The sequence below is a fragment of the Magnolia sinica genome, chromosome 8, assembly GCF_029962835.1.
Source record: "Magnolia sinica isolate HGM2019 chromosome 8, MsV1, whole genome shotgun sequence".
Lineage (NCBI taxonomy): Eukaryota > Viridiplantae > Streptophyta > Magnoliopsida > Magnoliales > Magnoliaceae > Magnolia > Magnolia sinica.
Genome location: NC_080580.1, coordinates 40,850,347 through 40,874,191, shown reverse-complemented (window position 1 = coordinate 40,874,191; position 23,845 = coordinate 40,850,347). Strand labels below are relative to the sequence as shown.

Genomic DNA, 23,845 nt, shown 5'->3' with positions numbered 1-23,845 from the left:
CCCTTAGGACAAGCTCCTCTTGATGTGGCGCATGGAGCATCCCTTAAGACAACATAAGGCTTGTCTCAGGAAAACTTTCCATAGGAAGTGGCGTTGGAAGCCAGGACAAGTTCCATTTCAAAGTGGCGTTGGAAGCCAAGCATCAGGACAAGTTCCCTTTCAAAGTGGCATTGGAAGACTCCCATAGAAGTGGCGTTGGAAGGCTTGTATCTGGACAAGACTCCCATAGAAGTGGCGCATGGAGGAATGTATTAGGACATAGGTGAGTGGAAAGTGGCACACAATGGATGTATTTGAACAAGCTCCCTTTAGAAATGGCACACAAGGGATGGTATTTGGACATAGCACCACTCAAAATGGCATTGTGCGCTGGTATCAAGACAAGGGAGAAGGGCGTTGTGAAAGGCATCGTGCGCTGGCTTTAGGATTTGGCGCACAATGAGATTGACGCACAAGAAGTTTTGGCGCACAACACTTGGTTTAGGACAAGGCTTCCTTTGAAGGTGACACACAATGGATGTGTTAGGACATGGCTTCCTTTGAAGGTGGTGCACAATGGATGTGTTAAGACATGGCTTCCTTTGAAGGTGGTGCACGACATGAAGTGTTAAGACATGGCTTCCTTTGAAGGTGGCGCACAACATGAAGTGGTGCACACCATGAAGTAGCGCACAATGAGAGAGATGCAGACGGCTCCTCTCCCCTTTCTTCTCCCCACTTCTCTCCATCTTGTCTCCTGTCCAAATGAGGCATGGGAGGGAGTATTTATAGGCCTCTCAGTTCCTTAAACAATGGTGATCACCACCACTTCTCCTTAAGGCAACAACCAACCTCCCTCCTTAGACAGTAGTGTTCACCAACTTCCTCCTTAAACAGTGGTGTCCACTCACTTCCTCCTTAATACAAAGTAGAGTCCATCCACTCCTTTTTACCAAAATGACCATATCCGCTCCTTTTTACCAAAATACCTCCATTCATCCCTTTTACCAAAATACCCCCAGATGTTGATTTTTACCAAAATACCCAGAATACCCCCGGATGCTTATTTTTACCAAAATACCCAGAATACCCCGGATACTAATTTTTACCAAAATACCCAGAATACCCCCTGATACTGATTTTTACCAAAATAAGGAGTGCACAGCCCTGGGAAGGATCAACACTATGGAATTCTCCGACCAATACAATAGACATGCAATGGAATATTTTTTGTACCTCAATAGACCCTAAGTCACATCCTATAAACGTGAGTCGACTTAACCTGAGACCTGCGCCATTGCGACCGCGTTGTCGCCGCGGTTCCAACGTCACGTCTTGTGTGTCAATCCGACGTATAGATAGGGAAATCCGGTCCTTGCATTATTCCGACCATTGATCATGCATTGTGGGACCCATGGTGTCCACGCCCATTTCCCTAGGCAATCATGTGGGTGATGGCACCCTAGCTAGCTAGGATGACATCATCCTACTCCCATAGCCTCATGCCTCTTACAAGGCATTGATGATCCTAGCCATGCTTCTCTTACACCCAAATCATAGCCTAGCTAGGAGAGAGAGACTAGCCATCATCATTACCTCTCTCTCTCCCCTTCATCTCTCTCTTTCCCTCTTTCATTCTCCATTTCCACCATTCTAGCAAGTCCTTGGATGTCCTAAGCTCTCCAAAATTCTAGCCCTTGCATGCTCCTATACCCCTCATCCAACCCTCCAAAATCAATCCCAACTATTAAAACCTCATCCTTGGCCTACTAGGATTCCATTAGTGGAAGGAGCTTTAGATTTAAAGGTGGGTGCTCTCTAGGGTTAGATCTTATCCTCTTCCTTAGATCTATTTCTTTTCTTTGCATGGGGACTTGAAGGACCCACCAATCCATGGTGGAGATCCTCCATGATCTCCTAGATGTGGCCTTTGACCCATCTTCTTGCATGCATGAGCCATGGTGGGTCCATTCTCCATGGACCCCACCATGATGGTTTTTACTTTAATTCATGCCTTTTAAGGGTTATTTAGAACCCTAATTTGCATGGTGGGGATGGTGTCCCCACCTCAGATTTGTATATGTTATGTTGGGCCCATGCATGCATGGGACCCATATCATATGCGATTGTATGGTGTAGATCATGAGAGGGACTCATAGTGGCGGAGTCCCTCCTCTATTGGCCGATTTTTTCTTCTCTCTCTCTCTCTCTCTCTCTCTCTCTCTCTCTCTCTCTCCCTATAGTTCCTTTTTTTTTTATGATCATGGCCCATCTGATGTGCTCGGCTCATCCAGACCGTCCAACAGGGTGGGACGCCCTTGCTGTCCCATTTTCTGGATACAGGCCCACCCACCTTGCTGCCCTGTCTTACATGCAATGGTCTGATGCAAGTGGACCTTGGTCTGAGTGTGTGAGGCCCATCTAGGTGGTCCAACCTTGATGTATATGGTGATTTTTATCTTTTCTAGCAAGCTTTTGGTCTGGAATTAGACAACAATATGTTACAGTCCAGATTTTTATCCAGGCCCATTAAATGTTTGTAGAAGGGTTTTTGCCTTGATTTTACATGGGATTTTTACGTTGGGATGGTGCATGTGGACCCCACCTTGATGATCATTAGTACCAGGCCCCATTGACCCATGTATTTTTCATCCGGCCATCCATCTGTGGGCCCACCAACCATGCTGACCGTCTAGCAGGGCTATCCCACCTGGATGGTCAGCTTTGGGGTAGGGAAAAACACAAATATCAGTTGATCCAAGACCTTGGTGGGCCACCCACGTGGCCCACTCGATGTATGTGGTGTACTCACACCGTCTAGCAAGGGACAGTGGGTCCCACGCAGCAAATGTTGTTGTATTGACGTTAGTAAGTTTTGTGGTCTAATCATAAGGTATGTGTTATGTCCATACCGTCCATCCATTTGGCAGCACGTGGGGCCCACCCCACACGTGTTGCACGTGTGGGGTGGGGCTCACCTTGATGTATGTATTATGTATTCACACCGTCCATCTCTAGACGATGCTGCTTGGGGCCAACCATGATATATGGGTCCTATCCACACCGTCCAGTATGCTGGATGGTGGGACCCACCTTGAATGTATGTGACGTATATCACGCCGTCCACCTGCAGGGCCCACCTTGCACATGTGTACCCAACACTGTCTAGCTTGTTGGACGATGGGCCCTGACATGGTGTAGGTGGTTTATCAGCGCCATCCATCCCTTAGAAGTGAGGCCCACCTTGATGTGTTGTATCTACGTCGTCCATCCCCCTGGATGTGGGACCCATTTGATGCATGATTTAACCTTAGCCGTCCAGCCCTTGGACCTCCAAATTGACTAGACTGCTGCTGGCCGAAAAGTACAGCAGCATGCCCATCTCCTTGTATGATATACACCTGCTTGTTGAGCAGAATTTGGGCCCTTTGATGCCTTGTTAGGCCCACCTTTCACCTGACTGTAAAGGGCCAGATTGCTCAGATATTTTGGATGTTTAATGGGCCAGATGGGTTGAATATCTAGCCTTAGAATTCCTATAAGTGAGGTGCTATCCATTCATTACGGTCGACTACATGGGCTAAATTGTGAACCACTATATTAGGTATGTTGTAAACTAGGCCCAACTATAGTTTTTGGAGCCTATGGGCTGCCTAAAGAGGCTCACCATGTTGGATATGCTAGACATAGCCTACCTTAGCATTTTTCTGGGCTCTAGGCTACCCTATGTGGCCCACCTTGATGTATGTGGGCTATGGGCTGAACCAAGAGGCCCAATATTGATGTATGAGACTATATGAATGAAGTCCATTTTATTTCCAACCATTATGAGGGCTATGGGCCGCTTCATTAGGTCCTTGTGTGGGGCCCATTATATTGCATATTAGGCATTTGTGTGAGGCTTATTATGTTGTATATGAGGCCCTTATGTGAGGCCATGGGCCTCACTATATGTTTGGCTCTATGTGGGCCACTCCTTAGGAGCAATGTTGGTTAAATGTCCACATTGAATGGGCAATGATGGTTAAATGTCCACATTGTAACCTTTCCTTAGGCCATTTGTTAGGCCCATTCTCATCAATCTCTAAGTGGGTTGACTTTAATCATTGGGCTTCATTGATATTTGCATGATCCATCTATTCACATTGGGCTAACCTAAGATGTTGGGCCCCAATTAGTTGCTAGTAGGATTATTTTAATCTTGGAGTCCATCTAGGACTTATTTGAGTCCTTAAGGAATCTAGCGGGCTATATAAGAGTATGGAGAAGGAAGCTCGTTCCGGATCCTTAGGATATAGGTAAGCCACCTAGGCCCAACCTTGGTATGAGGAGAGTTTATCATCACCATAGATAGAGGGATCTGTGCTATTAGATTTGGTATATCCACAGTTGAGGACTGACCTTCATGTTATGGATTTACTGTCCATCTATGGACCCTGCCTTGTATATAGGCCGATTATTGATACCAATTACGAGTATGTGATAGCATAACATCATGATACATGCCTATACGCATCATCTACATGCTTGTTATGAGATGTGATTGACCATTACATATGCCATTAAGCAAGTTGTTTATAGGACTCCCTGATAGGCGAAGTTGTTCCACATGAGTGCACGATACGTGTAAGATTGATGCATGACTGGATTATGTCACTCATGCATCTTGCATTGTGTGTTATGATTGTTGTACGGCCTAGCGACATCAGGGATATAGCTTCTATAGGTATAGCGTGGATGGCAGGATTGGATACCAGAAATACTTGTTAAAGCACGGGGGTGATATAGATGTCCCAGGGTGAAAGTCCCCAAACCCTTATGGTACCATGGAGGATGCTCCAATGTCTAGACCGAGTGGATGCAGGAGCGTGTGAGGGCCGAATACCAGGAGGTCGTGTCTCCCACTGTGTCATGGTCAGTTGGAAGGAGGTGTGATCTACCCACCCAGAGAGAAGGGGGTTATTGCTAGGTTGAGTATGACCAACTCGTAAATGGGTTTGCTACCAACATGTCGGGTAGATATTGGGAGACTGCTAGTCAGGCGGGTAATGAAGTCTCTTCCACTTGCATGGTCGTGCGTCCAATGTAGGGCGACAATCTGGTGTATAGTGTATTAGACCCCGATGATTATCCGGAGAGAACTGTACTGATATATGATCTTCAGAGATGAGCTGGATTGATATGTGAATTGGTATGCTTGAGTTGCATCTTACACATGACATTGGCTATGTAGGCCTTGCATCGTATGGCCTTGGTGTGGCTGATAACATTCATGCCTTGCATCACATAGCCTTGGTATGACTGATAGCATTCATGGACTTACTAGCATGTTTCCGCATTACTTTGATACTGTATACTTGCATTGCTACCTTGCGCACACACTTTCACCACCCTCTAAGCTTTCTATAAGCTTACGCGCAATTGATGCGTGCATATGATGCTAGGCCGTAGCTGACTAGGAGCGGGAGTGTGATGCAGAGCTTCTGGAGTTTTTGTTATTATCATTATATTTCCTTTTTCTCTTTGTACTCAAGTTTTTGATCATAGTGGATTTCGTGATGATGTTATGGTTATTATTTGTGGGTTATGCTTATTATGAAACAAATTTATATTGAAAATCCTCGTTATAGGATTCAGGATCGGAACCTAGTATATGGGTGTCAGGGGCCGAGAATGGGGTACTATGGAGGCTATCAGCACCGGATTCGATTAAAGAGAATTTTGTGAGCCTGGTTTCTGAGTTTGGGGCGTGACAAGGTTGGTATCAGAGCATAACTTGGGAATAACTCAAGACAACATCACATGTCTACTATAGGCTTAGGACGAGTAGGTATCGAGTGCGTAACTTTCTGATTTGGTTCCCTAACGTTTGAGCCTTCGAGGGTTCTCAAAGCTGATATGCGCCTTTGTTCTTTATTGTAAACCATGCCGCCTAGATAAGGGACGCAAGGCACCTGAGGTGCCCGAGTGACCCGATTTACACGAGCGACTCCCGCATGTCCCATTCCTGAGCTTCCTGTTCCTGCACCTGAGGCTCCCGCAGACCTCGTACCTCTGTCCGAGACCAGCGCAACCCCTACTGTATCCGTTAGTGTCAACCAGTTGCAGCAGATGCTTCAGGCCGTGACAATAGCCCTTAACGGACAGGGCAGGCGCCCCACTGAGACCCCGGAGCTGGAGCGCGCAAGCGTTTTGTTGTAAGACTTCCTTCGGCTCGATTCCTTGCAATTCCAGGGAGAGCCCGATCTCACTGCAGCCGAGAGATGGCGCTCTCAGGTGGAGAAGATGTTTGAGATCATGAGATATATGACCTAGCAGGGAGTCCCTTTGGCAATATATATTTTTAAGGGTGAGGCCGAGCACTAGTGGACCTCCGTTTCCCATGCTGCAGGGGCTGATTTTGTCTGGACATAGGAGGATTTCATGGACCGGTTCGATCAGCAGTACTTCCCCGACCACATTCGTCGGTAGTGAGTGTTGGAATTCGAGACCCTAGTGCAGGGAGATATGTCTGTGTTGCAGTACGCGGCTCTTTTCGTGGCACTATCAAGGTTTGCGCCATAATTGATTGATGATTAGGGGTGGAAGACTCGCCTTTTCGAGAACGGCTTGCGTTACGGTCTCAGAGGTCGTGTTGTTGGGCATGAGCTCCTGACTTTTGAGGAGGTGTACGAAGGGCCCAGATTTATGAGGCTAAGTAAGCTGGCACGTAGAGCGATTAAGATCACAAGAGAGACCGGAGGAGGTAGGCCCCCTTCAATAGCTCCTAGCACCAGCAGTGTCTTCAACGGCAGAGGCACACGACTTGGTGAGCCCTAGCGGCACCTCTAGCACCACCTTAGAGGCCGTTTACAGGGACTTATTTTGGATATGGTGGGACAGGGCACCGCAGGCATGAGTGCCCCCGCCCCTAGCAGCAGCAGCAGCCGAGAGGGCTACAACAGCCTTCGCCACAACAGCAGTGATAGCAGCTCCTACCCTCGAGGCCCCCACAACAGTAGCAACAACATCAGCTCCCGAGACCATAGCAGCCGAGGCAGCAGCAGCAGCAGTAGGACCTCATAGGGGACAAGCACCTCCCCAGCCAGCTCAAGCTAGGTTCTATGCTGCTTAGCAAGACCCGCAGTCCTCCGGAGGAGTCGATGAGGGTATGCTTCTAGTCTCTACATGCATTACCCGAGTCCTGTTTGATTATGGTGCTTCACACTCGTTCATATCTGAGGATTTTTGCCAATCATTTAGATTGCTGTTAGAGTCTGCCCGCGAGGGTCTGTCATTATCGACTCCCTTGGGGAAGACCGCAATGTTAGGCCACTCCTGTCCTTCTTGCCCCGTATTGTTGGGAGAGACCTTCTTGCCTGCAGACTTATTTGTGTTGCTGATGTCAGAGTTCGAAGTCATCCTGGGTATGGATTGGCTCGTCACGCCGTTTTAGACTACACCGGGAGAACAGTCACGTTCTGTATACCCGGCTTGCCACAATTCCAGTTCGTAGCCGAGCTAAGAGAAGAGCCATTGTCTTGTTTGATCTCATGTGCCATAGAGGAGTCCGTAGCAATGAGTGTTGACTAGTTGCCAGTGGTCTGTGATTTCCCTAACGTATTTCATGAGATTACGGGATTGCTGTCACGCCGGCATATTGAGTTTCAGATTGATCTTTTGCTTGGTACCACACCTATCTTAAAGGCCTCATATCGTATGACATCGATGGAGTTACGATAGCTAAAGTAGCAGTTGGACGAGTTGTGTGAGTTGAGTTTCATTTGTCAGAGCAGTTTGTCATGGGGAGCGCTAGTACTATTTGTCAAGAAGAAGGATGACTCGTTGAGGATTTGCATGGATTACCGTGAGCTTAACTAGGTCACGATTAAGAATAAGTATCCGCTGCCGAGGATTGATGATTTGTTTGATCAGCTACAGGGTGCACAGTTCTTTTTGAAGATTGACTCGCGGTCCATTTATCATCAAATTTGAGTCGAGAGGAGGACATCCCAAAGTCGGCTTTTAGGACGTGCTATGGTCACTTAGAGTTTCAAGTCATGTCCTTCGGACTGACCAATGCACTCTTCATGTAGTTGATGAATGAGGTCTTCTGTCCATATCTCGATCAGTTTGTTGTGGTCTTCATCGACGATATTCTAATCTATTCAAGAACTTGCGAGGACCATGAGTAGCATATGGAGATTGCCTTGTAGACCCTGCCTTGTAGACCCTCCGTGCCCACCAGCTATATGCGAAAGTGAAGAAGTGCGAGTTTTGGCAGGAAGAGGTGAGGTTCCTTGGTCACGTGGTGACGAGAGAGGGTGTCATAGTGGACCCCTCTCAGTGCGTCAGTGGGACCAGCCCACGAACTCGTCTGAGATCCGCAGTTTCCTTAGCTTGGTGGGATATTACCAACGATTTATCGAGGGATTCTCAAGTATTGTAGCACCGCTGACTAGGTTGACCTGGAAGGGCGTAGAGTTTGTGTGGAGTAACGCCTGTGAGCGAGCATTCGTAGAGTTGAAGGACCGCCTCACGTCTGCTCCTATCCTCACTCTTCCCTCTGGGAGTGAAGGATTTGTTGTATTTTCTGATGCTTCGTGTATTGGTTTAGGTATTGTTTTGATGCAGCATGGGAAGCCAGTGGCTTATGCGTCTTTCCAGCTTAAGGTCCATGAGCTGAACTACCCCACGCATGATTTGGATCTGGCAGTAGTTGTCTTCGTACTAAAGGTGTGGAGGCACTATCTTTATGGGCTCAGGTTTGAGCTTTTATCCGACCATAAGAGCTTGAAGTATCTCTTCTCATAGTCCGAGTTGAACATGAGGTAGAGACGTTAGATGGAGTTGTTGAAGGACTACGATTTTGATCTTCAGTACTACCTGGGCAAGGCGAACGTAGGGGCAGATGCCCTTAGCCATTAGCCACGAGACCTGGTAGTGCACATAATGATTCATGAGTGGAAGATGCTTGAAGTTGTGTCAGTGTTCGAATTCGAGATCGGCCTTCAGTCTTCTATTGTGCAATTATCAAGCTTGTCGATTCAACCCTCTTGTCACAAGAGTAATCGAGGCTCAATAAGAAGATGAGTCATTGCAGAGTTATTGGGCAAAGGCAGGATCTGAGAGTCAGTCAGATTAGTAAATTGGTTCTAATGGTTGATTTCACTTCAAAGGTCAGTTATGTGTCCTGAATATTTCAGAGCTGCATAAAGATCTTATGACCGAGGCACATCGATCGCGATTTTCTATTCACCCTTGCGCGACGAAGATGTATCATGATATGAGGAGGTGGTATTTTTTGATAGGAATGAATCCCCAGATAGCCAGTTTTATGGCTAAGTATGACACATGCCAGCGTGTCAAGGCAAATCATCAGAGACCCCCAGGTCCATTGCAGCCGTTGAGCATCCTGACGTGGAAGTGGGAGCACGTAACCACCAATTTTATTATGGGCTTGCCGAGGACTCAGCGCGGTCATGATGTCATTCGGGTTGTTGTGGATCACCTGACAAAGTCGACACATTCTCTTGCGACTCGTGCGACTTCGCTTTTGGACCGGCTTGCCAGATTGTTTATCGATGAGATAGTGAGACTGCACGGTGTTCCGGTTTCGATCGTTTCTGACCGAGACGTTCACGTCTCAGTTTTGGAGGAGTTTTCAGAAGGCTATAGGGTCTACTTTGCAGTTCAGCACCGCGTATCATTTACAGACCGATGGGCAAATTGAGAGGGTCAACCAAATTCTTGAGGATATGCTTTGTGCTTGCGTGATCGACTTCTCGGGTAGCTGGGATGAGCATTTGTGCATGGCTGAGTTTGTGTATAATAATAGCTATCAGGTAACTATTGGCATGGCTCCCTTCGAGGCCTTGTATGGCAGGCCATGTAAATTCCCCAGTTATTGGGCTGAGGTTAGAGAGCACCTCTCCTAGGCCCCGAGCTTGTGCAGCAGACATCAGAGGTTATCGACATCATCAGGTTGAGAATGTGCACAGCTTAGAGCCGGCAGAAGAGTTTTGCTGATCGTTAGCATTGTCCTTGGAGTTTGGTGTTGGGGACAGTGTATCTCAAAGTCTCGCCTATGAAGGGCGTGGTTCAATTTGGAGTGAAGGGCAAGCTCGCCCCGAGATTTATTGGACCTTTCGAGATCACTGAGCGCGTTGGAGCCATGGCCTACATGCTTGCCTTACCTTCTAAGTTGTCTATCATCCACGACGTTTTTCATGTTTCTATGCTGCAGAAGTGTGGGTCAGACACCATTCCCGTGATCGATTAATAGCCTCTTGAGGTCTGTAAGGATGCTTCCTACATTAAGCAGCTGATTTGCATCCTTGATTGAAAGGAGCAGGTCCTCCGAACCAATGTTACTCCTTTGGTGAAGGTTCAATGGGATCACCATTCTGTTGAGGAAGCATCTTGAGAGTGCAAGGCTGAGATTAGAGAGCGCTATCCCCATTTGTTTGTAGATTGATTATGCTTTGTATTGCATTGATTGTTATATATGTGTAATGATGCTTTCTCTTCCCTTACTTTGTTTTACGTGATAATAAATTTCGAGGACAAAATTTTTATTAGCAGGGGAGAACTGTCAAACTTGTGTCCTAGTGACCATTTTGTTTCTTAGGATCCCACGATCCACCCCATCAAATTCTGGCAACCCACGACCCGTAGATTGCATTTGCGTCCCACCCTAAGTCACATCCTGTAAACCTGAGTCGACTCAACCTGAGACCGGTGCCATTACGACCGTGTTGTCGCCATGGTTCCAACGTCGTGTCTTGTGCGTCAATCCGACGTTTAGATAGGGAGATCCGGCCCTCACATTATTTGACCATTGATCATGCATTGTGGGACCCATAGTGTCCACGCCAATTTCCCTAGGCAACATGTGGGTGATGTCACCCTAGCTAGCTAGGATGACATAATCCTACCCCCATAGCCCCATACCTCTTACAAGGCAATGATGACCCTAGCCATGCTTCTCTTACACCCAAATCATAGCCTAGCTAGGAGAGAGAGAGAGAGAGAGAGAGAGAGAGAGAGAGAGTAGCCATCATCATTACCTCTTTCTCTCTCTCTCCTTCATCTCTCTCTTTCCCTCTTTCATTCTCCATTTCCACCATTCTAGCAAGTCCTTGGATGTCCCAAGCTCTCTAAAATTCCAGCCCTTGCATGCTCCTATACCCCCTCACCCAACCCTCCAAAGTTAATCCCAACCATTGAAACCTCATCCTTGGCCCACTAGGATTCCATTGGTAGAAGAAGGAGCTTAAGATTTGAAGGTGGGTGCTCTCTAGGGTTAGATCTTACCATCTTCCTTAGATCTCTTTCTTTTCTTTGCATGGGGACTTGAAGGACCCACCAATCCATGGTGGAGATCCTCCATGATCTCCTAGATGTGGCCTTTGGCCCATCTTCTTACATGCATGAGCCATGGTGGATCCATTCTCCATGGACCCCACCATGATGGTTTTTACTTTAATCCATGCCTTTTAAGAGTCATTTAGACCCCTGATTTGCATGGTGGGGATGGTGTCCCCACCTCAAATTTTTATATGTTATGTTGAGCCCATGCATGCATGGGAACCATATCATATGTGATTGTATGGTGTAGATCATGAGAGGGACTCATAGTGGCGGAGTCCCTCCTCTATTGGCCAATTTTTTCTTCTCTCTCTCTCTCTCTCTCTCTCTCTCTCTCTCTCTCTCTCTCCCCATAGTTCCTTTTTTTTTCCTGATGATCATGGCTGTGCTCGACACATATAGACCGTCCAACAGGGTGGGATGCCCTTGCTGTCCCATTTTCTGGACGCGGGTAGGCCCACCTTGCTGCCCTGTCTTGCATGCAATGGTTTGATGCATGTGGACCTTGGTCTAAGTGTGTGGGGCCCATGTAGGTGGCCTAACCGTGATGTATATGGTGATTTTTATCTTTTCCAGAAAGCTTTTGGACTGGAATTGGACAACAATATGTTGTTGTCCAAATTTTTATCCAGGCCCATTTCATGTTTGTAGAAGGGTTCTTGCCTTGATTTTACCTTGAATTTTTGTGTTGGGATGGTGCATGTGGACCCCACCTTAATGATCATCAGTACTAGGCCCCCATGATCCATGTATTTTCATCCTAACCATCCATCTATGGGCCCAACCATGTTAACCGTCCAACAGGGCTGTCTCGCCTGGACGGTCGGCTTTGGGGCAGGGAAAAACACAAATATCCGTTGATCCAAGACCTTGGTGGGCCACCCATGTGGACCCCATCCACGTGGCGCACTCGATGTATGTGGTGTACCCACACCATCCAGCAAGGGACGGTGGGTCCCACACAGTAAATGTTGTTGTATGGACGCTAGCAAGTTCTATGGTCTGATCATGAGGTATGTGTTATGTCCATACCGTCTGTCCATTTGGCAGCACATGGGGCCTACCCCACACATGATGCACGTGTGGGGGTGGGGCCCACCTTGATGTATGTATTCTGTATTCACACCGTCCATCTCTGGACGGTGCTGCATGGGGCCAACCATGATGTATGGGTCCTATCCACACCGTCCAGCACTCTGGACGGTGGGACCCACCTTGAATGTATGTGCTGTATTCACGCCGTCCATCTGCAGGGCCCACCTTGCACGTGTATATCCAGCACCATCCAACTTGCTAGACAATGGGCCCTGACATGGTGTAGGTGTTTTATCAGCGTTGTCCATCCCTTAGAAGTGAGGCCCACCTTAATGTGTTGTATCTACGCCAGCCATCCCCCTGGATGTGGGACCCATTTGATGCATGATTTAACCTCAGCCATCTACCCCTTGGACCTCCAAATTGACTGGACTATTGCTGGCCCAAAAGTCCAGTAGCAGGCCCATCTCCTTGTATGATATACACCTCCTTGTTGAGCAGAATTTGGGCCCTTTGATGCCTTGTTGGGCCCACCTTTCACCTGATTTTATAAGGGTCAAATTGCCCAGATTTTCTGGATGTTTAATGGGCTAGATGGGCTGAATATCCAGCCTTAGAATTCCTATAAGTGAGGTGTTATCCATCCATTAAGATGGACTACATGGACTACATGGGTTGAATTGTGAACCAATATATTGGGTATATTGTACACTTGGCCCAGCTATATTTTCGGAGCCTATGGGCTGCCTAAATATGCCCACCATGTTGGATATGCTAGACATAGCCTACTTTAGCATTTTTCTGAGCTTTGGGCTACCCCATGTGGCCCACTTTGATGTATGTGGGCTATGGGCTGACCCAAGAGGCCCAATATTGATGAATGAGACTATATGAGTGAAGTCCATTTTATTTCTAGCCATTATGAGGGCTATGGGCTGCTTCATTAGGCTCTTGTGTGAGGCCCATTATGTTGTATATTAAGCCCTTGTGTGAGGCCCATTATGTTGTATATTAGGCCTTTTGTGTGAGGCCCATTATGTTGTATATGAGGCCCTTGTGTGAGGCCATGGGCCCCACCATATGTTTGGCTCTATGTGGGCCACTCCTTGGAGCAATGTTGGTTAAATGTCCACATTGAACGGGCAATGATGGTTAAATGTCCACATTATGACCTTCCCTTAGGCCCTTTGTTAGGCCCATTCTCATTCATCTCTAAGTGGGTTGACCCTAATCATTGAGCCCCATTGATATTTGCATGATCCGTCTATTCACATTGGGCTAACCCAAGATGCTGGGCTCTCATTGGTTGCTAGTAGGATTATTTTAATCTTGAAGTCCATCGAAGACTTATTTGGGCCTCCCAGGGAATCTAGCGGGATATATGATAGTATGGAGAAGGAAGCCTGTTCTGAATCCTTAGGATATAGGTAGGCCACCTAGGCCCAACCTTGGTATGAGGAGAGTTCATCATCACCATAGACGGAGGGATCCATGCTACCAGATTTGGTATATCCATAGTTGAGGACTGACCTTCATGTTATGGATCTGCTGTCCATCTATGGACCCCGTCTTGTATATCGGCCGATTATCAATACCAATTACGAGTATGTGATAACATAGCATCATGATACATGCCCATACACATTATCTGCATGCTTGTTATAAGATGTGATTGACCATTGCATATGCCATTAGGCAGATTGTTTATGAGACTCCCTGATAAGCGGAGTTATCCCACATGAGTGTACGTTACGCAAAGGATTGTTGCATGACTGAATTGTGTGACTCATACATCTTGCATTGTGTGTTATGATTATTGTACACCCTAGCGACATTAGGGCTGTAGCCTCCGCAGGTATAACGCGGATAATAGGATTGGATACCGGAAATACTTGTTAAAGCACGGGGACGTTATAGATGTCCCGGGGTGAAAGTCCCCAAACCCTTATAGTACCATGGAGGATGCTTCAATGTCTAGAGCGAGTGGATGTATGAGCGCATGAGGGCTGAATACCAGGAGGCCACGTCTCCCACTGTGTTGTGGTCAGTTGGAAGGGGGCGTGACCTTACCCGCCCAGAGAGAAGGGGGTTATTACTAGGTTGAGTATGACTAGCTCGTAAATGGGCCTGCTACTGACATACCAGGTAGATATTGGGAGGCTACTAGTCAGGCGGGTAGTGAGGTCTCTTCCTCTTGCATGGTCGTGTCCAATGTAGGGCGGCAATCTGATGTATAGTGATTAGACCCCCGGTGATTATCCAGAGAGAACTGTATTGATATATGATGCTTTAAAGATGAGTTGGATTGATATGTGGATTGGTATGCTTGAGCTGCATCTTGCACATGACATTGGCTATGTAGGCCTTGCATCGTATGACCTTGGTGTGACCGATAGCATTCATGCCTTGCATCGCATAGCCTTGGTACGACTGATAGCATTCATGGACTTACTAGTATGTTTCCACATTACTCTGATATTGTATACTTGCATTGCTACCTTGCGCATACACTTTCACTACCCTATAAGCTTTCTATAAGCTTATGCATGATTGATGTGTGCAGGTGACGCTAGGCCGTAGCTGAGCAGGAGCAGGAGCGTACCGCAGAACTTCTGGAGTTTTTGTTATTATCATTGTATTTCCTTTTTCGCTTTATATTAAAGTTTTTTTTTTTTTATCATAGTGGCTTTCGTGATGATTTTCTGGTTATTGGTCGTGGGTTATGCTTATTATGAAACAAATTTATATTGAAATTCCTCCTTTTAGGATTCCAGAATTGAAACCTGGTACATGGGTACTAGGAGCCAAGAATGAGGTACTGTGGAGGTTGTAAGCGTTGGATTCAGCTATCGGGAATTTTGTGTGCCCAATTTCTAAGTTTGGGGCGTGACAATCAATCCATATTTCAATTGCCCGTTTCCTTTTATCTTAAGGTATATAATATGACAATAATTTAGTCATTTTACCTTTTCCTTCTTAACATGCTTTGCGTTGCATTCTCTTTAGTGGGCGGAACTATCTTAGAGTTCAATTAGTAGAATTAAGGTGTCATCCATAGTTTAAGCTCGTGAGTAGTTGGAACATCATAGTTTAGGCTCGTGAGTTATTAGAGCATTCACAGTTTAGGCTCTTAAGTTGTTAGAACATCATAGTTTAGGCACGTAAGTAGTTGGAGCATTGATAGTTTAAGCTCTTAGGTTGTTGGAGTATTCACAATTGAGGCTCTCGAGTTGTTGGATCATTCACAGTTTCGGCTCTTATGTTGTTGGACCATTAACAACTTAGGCTCATAAGTTGTTGGAGCATATAATATTTAGAAATTATTGCTAATCAATGATCCATCAGAGATGAGAACCGACAATAATATCTAAAAAGTTAGAAATAATTAGCGACAGTCTAGAAATAATCGACGATAATCTTGGGGATAATCGATGATAATCTTACAAATAATCGATGATAATTCAAAATTGGCAATAATCTTAGGTAATATTGAAATTAGTTGGTGATAATCCTGACAACCCTAGAAATAATCAACGATAATCTCAGAAATAATCAGCGATCATCTTGGAAATAATCAGCGATATTCTAGGAAATAATTGGTGATAATCCTATAGATAATTGACGATAATCCCAAAGACAATCAGTGATAATCTTGTAAATAATCGATGATCATCTTGGATTATCGACGATAATCTTATAGGTAATCATCGATAATAAAAAATTGTCAATAATCTTGGATGATGCTGCAAATAATCACTAGTAATCTTAGAAATAATCGGTGATCATCTTGGAAATAATCGGCAATATTCCTTAAAATAATTGGCGATAATCCTATAGATAATCAACGATAATTTGGAAATAATTTGTGATAATCTTGGATAATCTTGCAGATAATCGACAATAATCTTGGAAATAATCGACAATAATACGAAAATAATTAGCAACAATCTTGTAGATAATCAACGATAATCTTGGAAATAATTGGCGATAATCTTGGAAATAATATGCGATATTCTTGGAAATAATTGGCGATAATCCTGCAGATAATTGACGATAAGCTTAGAAATAATTTTAGAGCCTTTTTAGGGAATATATAAAATTTTTGAAGGCCTTTTTGAAGGTCACAGTAATAATTCAGCCGCGATAATAATTTCGGCCTAGGTGTCATTCTACAATATTATTATTAACAATTATTGTCTTAGAAGATTAATAATTGCCTTCTTTTGGGATTACGGGATCGATGATCCTATCCCACTGCTTAGAGGAAAATGTTTAAAGGAATATTTGGAGATCATATTTTTCTTTGACTTTTCTTTTTATTAATTATTTTTCATCATTGTTTCATCAGAGAAGTAAGGTTCATGAAGGTACATGACTAGAGATTGCGCTGCTACAAGACTATTCATCTTATTGTGCTTTTACATGGTCGTACTGCCCGCCCTTTTGATTGGGTAGAATTTTCCTGAATGATCTTCGCAATCAAAATTTATGTGATTGTTTTCTTCAAGGGATGAAAAGGAACATCTCATTTTGGGTCAAATCTGCCCCCAATCTTGTGTATGAGCATAATGGGCCGTGTAAGCATCATAAGCATGTATCCTTTCTTGAAGGATCATAGTTACTTTTAATGGAAATTGCATTGGTTGCTGCTTTCTTCCCATCGTTGTATTTTTTCAAAATGACTTTGCATTTATTGATCATCTTTTGGAGCATACTTTTAATGGTATAACTTTCAATTTGATGTCCTAAGATACGATAATAATGACAATAATCCTTTTTTTTTTTTTAGCCTTTTGTCTTTCCCATTTCTCTAGGGCATTTGGGCTGAGGTAACTCAATCTTTCATATAACCAATAATTGGTTCATCATGGGAAGTATGTCCTCCTTCGCAAATGCATACCTATTATTGTCTTTATACCAACTAAACATTTTATATGTTACTCCGATCGTATAATTGTTCTTATTTTCTCCACTGTTATTTCTTTTTTTAATTCGGGAGTCTTCCCTTTTCTCTCATTTGCCAGAGGTGTTGACTAATGTTCTATTAAAGATCTGGCGCAACGACTTCGTACGAGAAACGAATACTTTCTTAATAATCATTTCAAGAGTATGGGCCTTTGTAGCGAGATCATGAAAAGTTCGCATACCAACATTAATTAGGCCAAACATCACATTTGGCTCCATACAGCTCAAACATAGTTTAACCTCCTCTGATTTTCCTTGAAGTTGTTGACATGATGCAACTAGATTTTTCCACCGGTTAAAGCATTTTTCAAATAGCTTGTCCTCTCTTTGGTTGATGGAAGCCAATTTGGTTAAACTAACTTCTCTATCATATGAGAAAAAGTTCACCATGAAGGCATCTTGCATTTATTCTCAAGTATGAATAGATTCCGGAGCCAAAATCAAATACCATCTAAAGGCATTTCTCGTTAAGGATGACCCAAATAGTCGTAAGCAATACTGAGAAACTATGGAGAAATTCCTCATAATTGTCATGAAGTGCGTCAGATGCTCTTCTAGTGAGCCATCTCTGTTAAACTTTTGAAAATTCGGGTACTTAAAATCGCAAGAAATGGCATCTCCTCTATTTCGCGGGGATATGGTGTCTGAGATATCAGGACCTTCTCTTTTGATCTCATTCCCTTTCCAGGCGAACAACTTTAGCAACCACCTGTCGAATTTCTTCATGTGTCAAAGTTTGAGCAATAACGGGTGCTACCCCGTGATATCTGATCCTTCGCGGTTGTGGCACTTCCACTCATTGTTCATTATTGTTTATGGCAGTTGTCATTGGAGGAGCAGGGACCTGAGTCATGTTGCGGGTTAATGCCGCTAATGCCTCTAGAAGGTTCCTACGTTCTTCTACCAAGAGGGTTTGCATGCGTGCCATCTCAGCTAAGCGCTCATCTGGTGGAAGCAGATCAAACTGACTAGTGTCCGTCATAAAGACTTTTACTTCTTTACTCCTTGATTGGTCTGATACTAGCGGAGGAGATGAATACACTGTCATTAATGACATTGAGGAAAATGAACCACTGCTCAACCTGAAACTAATGCATCGCCATCTTGAGGAAATAGCCAACTCAAAACGCGATGTTCTTGATGTAGAAGCTTACACTAAATCTATCAAAGGGGGTACCATGCACAAAGGTTTGCTTGTCATGATAGCTTTCCCATTATCCTTCCGGACTCTTAATGAATTTGCGATGGGCATCTTTACCATCATAATTGGCAGTACAGGAAAACCTTGTGAGGTGAAGGATATTTTAGTCATTCCCAAGTAGAATGAATGTGGAGTTAAGGCGGGATTGCGCCTTGCGGTATTATGCATGATCAATCCTCTTATCACACTTAGTGAGACCATGCTTTTCGCAGAAGGGGATTGAGCCTTCCACCTTTTAGATGTTACTACTATTCATTCCTCATCGTCATTTTGAACTATTGGTGAGGCAGATATCACCCCAAACATCACCTATTGTCCTCTATTTTTGGTCACAGCTAACTCATCTTTCCTCGGTATCTTCTTAGATGGCAATTGCACATTGCCAATATAATACACAACAAATCCATTGGGCGTGAAATAGACAATCATGTTGGTCGGAAGGGTAGCCATCGTGATTATGTAAGAACCAAGTACCTGAAGTCCAAAACAAACTATTAGTTATTCTAATTAAGTCGAATTATAATTTGTTTTAGTGATGAAGGGGGGGATGTTCCCGTTGAGAGTCACCATTTTGGCGCCATTACAACGCCAATTGATGACGAGCGTCCTTTGATTATCCTGTTGTTAATATTAAATGTAGATATTTTAACTAGAGATTCTGAGTTCGATCTTAGCAGTGTCGCCAATTTGTTTCTACCAGAAACAAGTATCGGGGATTGAAATATCGACATTCAATAATAAGGGAAAATCGAAGAACAAACAACATTATTTTTATTTCATTAATCTGAATTCTTATAACATCTCTCGCATTTACGTTTGATTCTAAAACAAAGCAAATTTATTTGGTACAATTAAGAATAGTTTAATAATAATTTTGGCAGCATCTCAACTTGAATGACATCCGTCGTAATGTCAGAAAAGTTTTGCATAGGAAGACGAATTTGTAAAATTTCATAACATATGGGCCATTAGGACCCTTGTTGCACAGTTGCGCAATAGGCCGGACTCCTGCTAGCTTGAATATCCATCATTCCTTTCTCCCATTCTGCTTCCTGCAAGATACTTAAACGCTGCAACTCTTTATTCTAAGAGCTCCTGAATATTTTTCAGACCTTTTTGATCTCTATGATGATCCAAATGAAGGGATATTTATAGGCATCCACACAAATGAACCACCAAATAAAATATACGTGACAAGTCTTCATTGTGCAGTTGCACAATACACACCTATTGCATGGGTGTGTAACAAGTCTTCTATTTAATTTGGGCAAACTACCTGATGCCATTCATTTCCAACATTATTCTTCATGGTGCGGCCATGCAACAATACTATCTTTTCACGATTGCTTTATTTTTGTGCTCCAATACACCTAAATTTTCCTGTTTCTTCACTCCTTGATGCTTCAATTCTTCATATGTCTTCAGTTTTGAGCTTCGAAGGGCTTAACCGACTCATTGACACACGTGATTGACAAACAAGTGTACTTATACCTTATTTCTTCTCATACTCATATCAAGTCATGCTCCACTCCACACATCCCAAGGCATAAAACTCTCACTCACTCGCACACACTAATTTTACACTTTTCTCCTCTCTAGTCTTCTTTTGTCTTTTTATTGTTGCCTACCTGATGTCCTGACACCCTATAAAGTATGGCTTGATGTAGCAATGTTGAAGCTTCATAAAATCCCCAAAACATTGTAAAATCCCATAAAGTAGATTCTACACGTTGTGTGAATAAAAATTGATGTATAACCACTCCAATTTTCATAACCGAGGCCCTTATAACCTATGGTGTAGACAACCACCATAGGAGTCACGCGGTTGGGAGAATCTTGTTATTCTTTGAACCACGAGCAATTATACAGTTTGTATCGGGCTGTGGATTCTAAAACTTTATCTGGCTAGTAGTGACTCCAATATGAATATATTGGATACCTAAAATCAATATCACACCCACTTTTTTGTGCAACGAATGCTGCTCCCACAACATTCACAGTCACAACAACAATATTGGAATGAGTTGCTTTGAGCTGATTGGTCTCACGGCACATGTAGCTTACTCACATGTCATGAGCAATCAAACATTCTCCATCCACATGATCCTCACTAGGGGTACTTCCAAGCATATAATGATCTATTCTATTGTAATAAGTAGACTTACATAATTCGACTAGATATGAAGTTAACCATGCCGATCTCTGTGGAATTTCATGGTACATTCATATATATATATATATATATATATGCATCACTCCTGTTATCTATACTAGCTCACTAGTACTCGTTGTGTAAAAAGCGGATCAAACCTTTTAACTATCCAATGTCAGCTACACTTCTCATCATGTACCATAAATATATCACGTGTCATTATGAATTTGATGGCTACACCAAGTGTAAACTTGAACCAGAATTAGGCAAACTGAGAGTCAAGCACCCATGGTTTCTACCGACAGTTTCATGGTCGCAGTGGATAACTTGATTCATAAGTAATTGCTGTTTTTCTTAACAAATTTCCATCCAGGATAGGGAACACTGGATGGATGGTCCCAATTTACACGATCTCCCACAACAAGTACGATGGAGAGATGGCTCTATCACATTCCAGTTATACGGGCTCCATATCATCTATAGAATCTTCTTATGCACATTGACTGGTTCGTAAAAGGAACAAACACATCTCCAATGGACTGGTTCTTTTTTCTTTATCCTTTTTTTTTTTTTTCAATGAGCTCCTATAGACACAAATTTGAGATCATTCGCAAGATCTGAATAGGGCTTGTTTAGTTGCGAAAGATAGGGATTGTTTTTATTTAATTTTTATTTTATTTTATTTTTGTGAAAAGTGGCTAAGAAATGAGCAATACGGACACTCAGCTCGGAAGATGCGGGATTCAGAGGATGATGAATAATAACCACACCCTCCCCACCCAATCGCTGCCTCATTTTCTTGAAGAGATTCTCTTCTACTCCTTCGATCAGCGAAGGGGTATTCGGTCCCAAATACCTGACAAATAGCAAGTGGGCCAGTGCACCTAAAACGTCCCTTTAGTGGGTGCTACAAATACGAGCCATGACTCTAAAACTGACAAAAAAACAAATGGAAATGGTGAACTGTCAACATTCAATTCCATGCCTAGCATTATCCATTGGTGTGATTTCCAACCACGGGCCATTTTTTTGGTAGGACCCAGTAAATGGAAGGTCTGGATCCACTGACCCACCAGCCACATGCAAGGCATTGGACAAAGAACACTTGCTGGTCCAAGGTGCAGGATGACAACTGGCCCTTCTTTTCTTCTTTTTTCTTATCATACGCCATCATAGCCTTTTAAAACGACTCTTAGAAAGTTAGTGAGAGCCTTCCCTCTCCCATGGCTGAGCAATACAACTCCAATCTCCTTGAAACCATAGACAGGGTCTGGTTTCACCAAAATGTTATGACCATCACCGAAACTCCACAGATCCTACCAACGTTATCGCCATCCACCCCACTTTCACAAGAGAAAAACGGCATATCAGAACACCTGGCAACCCCACTAAATTCTGACCATCAACTCAAGGTAATTTTAGGAAATATTTTCATCTTCACCCATAAAAAGTCACAAGTGGCTATTGTATGACTCGGTTGGTGCTTTGTTGTTGTTGTTGTTGTTGTTAAGGAGAGGGAGTGGACACCAAAGCAAAGGTTGGATTTCATCCTTGAGCACAGCATTCTATCGCAGCCGACTACAAGTGAAGACCGCAATTGCTCTGTGTCTACTACCACCAGGGAAAAACCAAGCAGAAGAATAGAAAAGATGAGGAGCTGCAAGAGCCACTCTGAGCTAGAACATGAGGAGTTGAAGGGGTTCATGGATCTAGGTTTCATTTTCAACGAGGAAGAACTGAGCCCATATATGAGGACCGTGCTTCCTGGGCTACAGACGCTCAGGGAGAGGAAGAGAGTAGTGAGTAGGCCATATTTGTCGGAGGCATGGCTTATAAATAGGCCAGATTCTCCGCTGCTTAATCTGAGGATACCGCTCATTTCTGCTGCCTCTGGAACTGATATGAAGAAGCACCTCCGTTTCTGGGCCAGAACGGTTGCTTCTGTCATCCATCAAGAGTCTTGAAACTATGCGTCTCACCATTTATGTCATCCACTTGCCAATTTCAGTGGCCTTGATTTTTACCACTATTTTGGATATTATAAGCATTAGATGTTGAAGCTTGTGAGGGAGTCAAGAAGCAGAAGCTAAGCTACACAGATATGTAGAAAAAGAGCAGAAAGAAAGCGAGAGGAATGGTTACAGTTAAGTGTAAGTTGCATCGACAGCTTTACAGCTCAAATGCCAACATGGAACACAATTGCAAGATTAGTCCATCCAAAACGTCGGGGTGCACACTTAGTATGCCCTGGTCCGAAAATGGGCTTCTCATCAGGTATACCATGCATATATACTGAACTCAAGACCAGTATGACTTGTGGACCAGAGAATGGTCCCCGTGTGCTTGACCAAATGAATAGCACAAATCTCACAACCTATGCCAGCAACTCCTCCCTTCTAAAAGTCTATGCGGGAGAGTGAGCTCTTAAGATCTGACGGTCTACACAATATGGGACCTCGACAAAGCCGAGGATGAACAATCCAGACCTAGCGGTCTACCTAACCACTACTGGAGTAGATGGGTCTAATCAACCCTTTAATTCTGCGGTATAAATGGTCTCGGATTACGATCTATGGCTTAAATCGTTCAAATGACAAGTTAGATTGACAAATATCAATATCTCAAATTTCTCCTTTTTACTCTCGTTATTGCTTGATGTGTCATTCACGAGAGAACCGCTTCTCATTTATAGGGAATGATGGGGAGTTTGGATGAGATAAAAAATTATCTGGACTTATCATTATCTCATCATCTAAATCTTCGTTTAAAGTTGAATTTGTATTTCAACTTTAAAGGAAAGAAAGAAAATTTGATTATAAAAAAAAAAGGGGCTAAACCTCATGGGACCCACCCACTAGTGATTGCCCACAAGTGGGCCCCACTGGCCTATATCCAACATCCCTCACTCAATCGCATTGTGGGATAGACACAAAAAATATTGTACATTTAACTCGTCTCATAAAAATCAAAAGCAAACATCGTGATCAAAAGAATCAGAGGCATGGGATCAGCTAGAACACCGTTATCTTCTCACATATGTTTGAGTACTAAGTGACCACCTAACTAGTACTCAATAACACAAGCTTTACAATGCCCGTCCTATTCCGCATGACCACATTGGATGAAGTTAACTCCCGGTATGGAGTACTCGTTTAATATACGCA

The 23,845-nt window shown here is 43.8% G+C and overlaps 1 protein-coding gene across 4 annotated transcripts; it reads left to right on the top strand.

The window, feature by feature from the left end:
• Positions 1 to 21,712: 21,712 nt before the first annotated feature.
• LOC131253264 (uncharacterized) lies at positions 21,713 to 22,829 on the top strand. Of its 4 annotated transcripts, none has more exons than XM_058254209.1 (3): positions 21,713 to 21,939; positions 21,988 to 22,093; positions 22,196 to 22,829. In XM_058254209.1, exons 1-3 carry the CDS (start codon positions 21,905 to 21,907, stop codon positions 22,643 to 22,645), a joined length of 591 nt encoding a protein of 196 aa, XP_058110192.1. In that variant the 5' UTR covers positions 21,713 to 21,904; the 3' UTR covers positions 22,646 to 22,829. The 4 variants fall into 4 exon arrangements, with proteins under 4 accessions (XP_058110192.1, XP_058110190.1, XP_058110191.1 ...); XM_058254208.1 differs by having other exon boundaries at positions 21,727 to 21,939; positions 22,193 to 22,829; XM_058254207.1 differs by having other exon boundaries at positions 21,719 to 22,093.
• The last annotated feature ends 1,016 nt before the right edge of the window (positions 22,830 to 23,845 follow it).

Coding starts and splice junctions, on each gene's coding strand:
- LOC131253264 (XM_058254206.1), top strand. CDS start 21,905: ATGGCTGAGCAATACAACTCCAATCTCCTTGAAACCATAGACAGGGTC. Junction 22,094..22,192: donor ATTCTGACCATCAACTCAAG/GTAATTTTAGGA, acceptor GTTGTTGTTAAG/GAGAGGGAGTGGACACCAAA.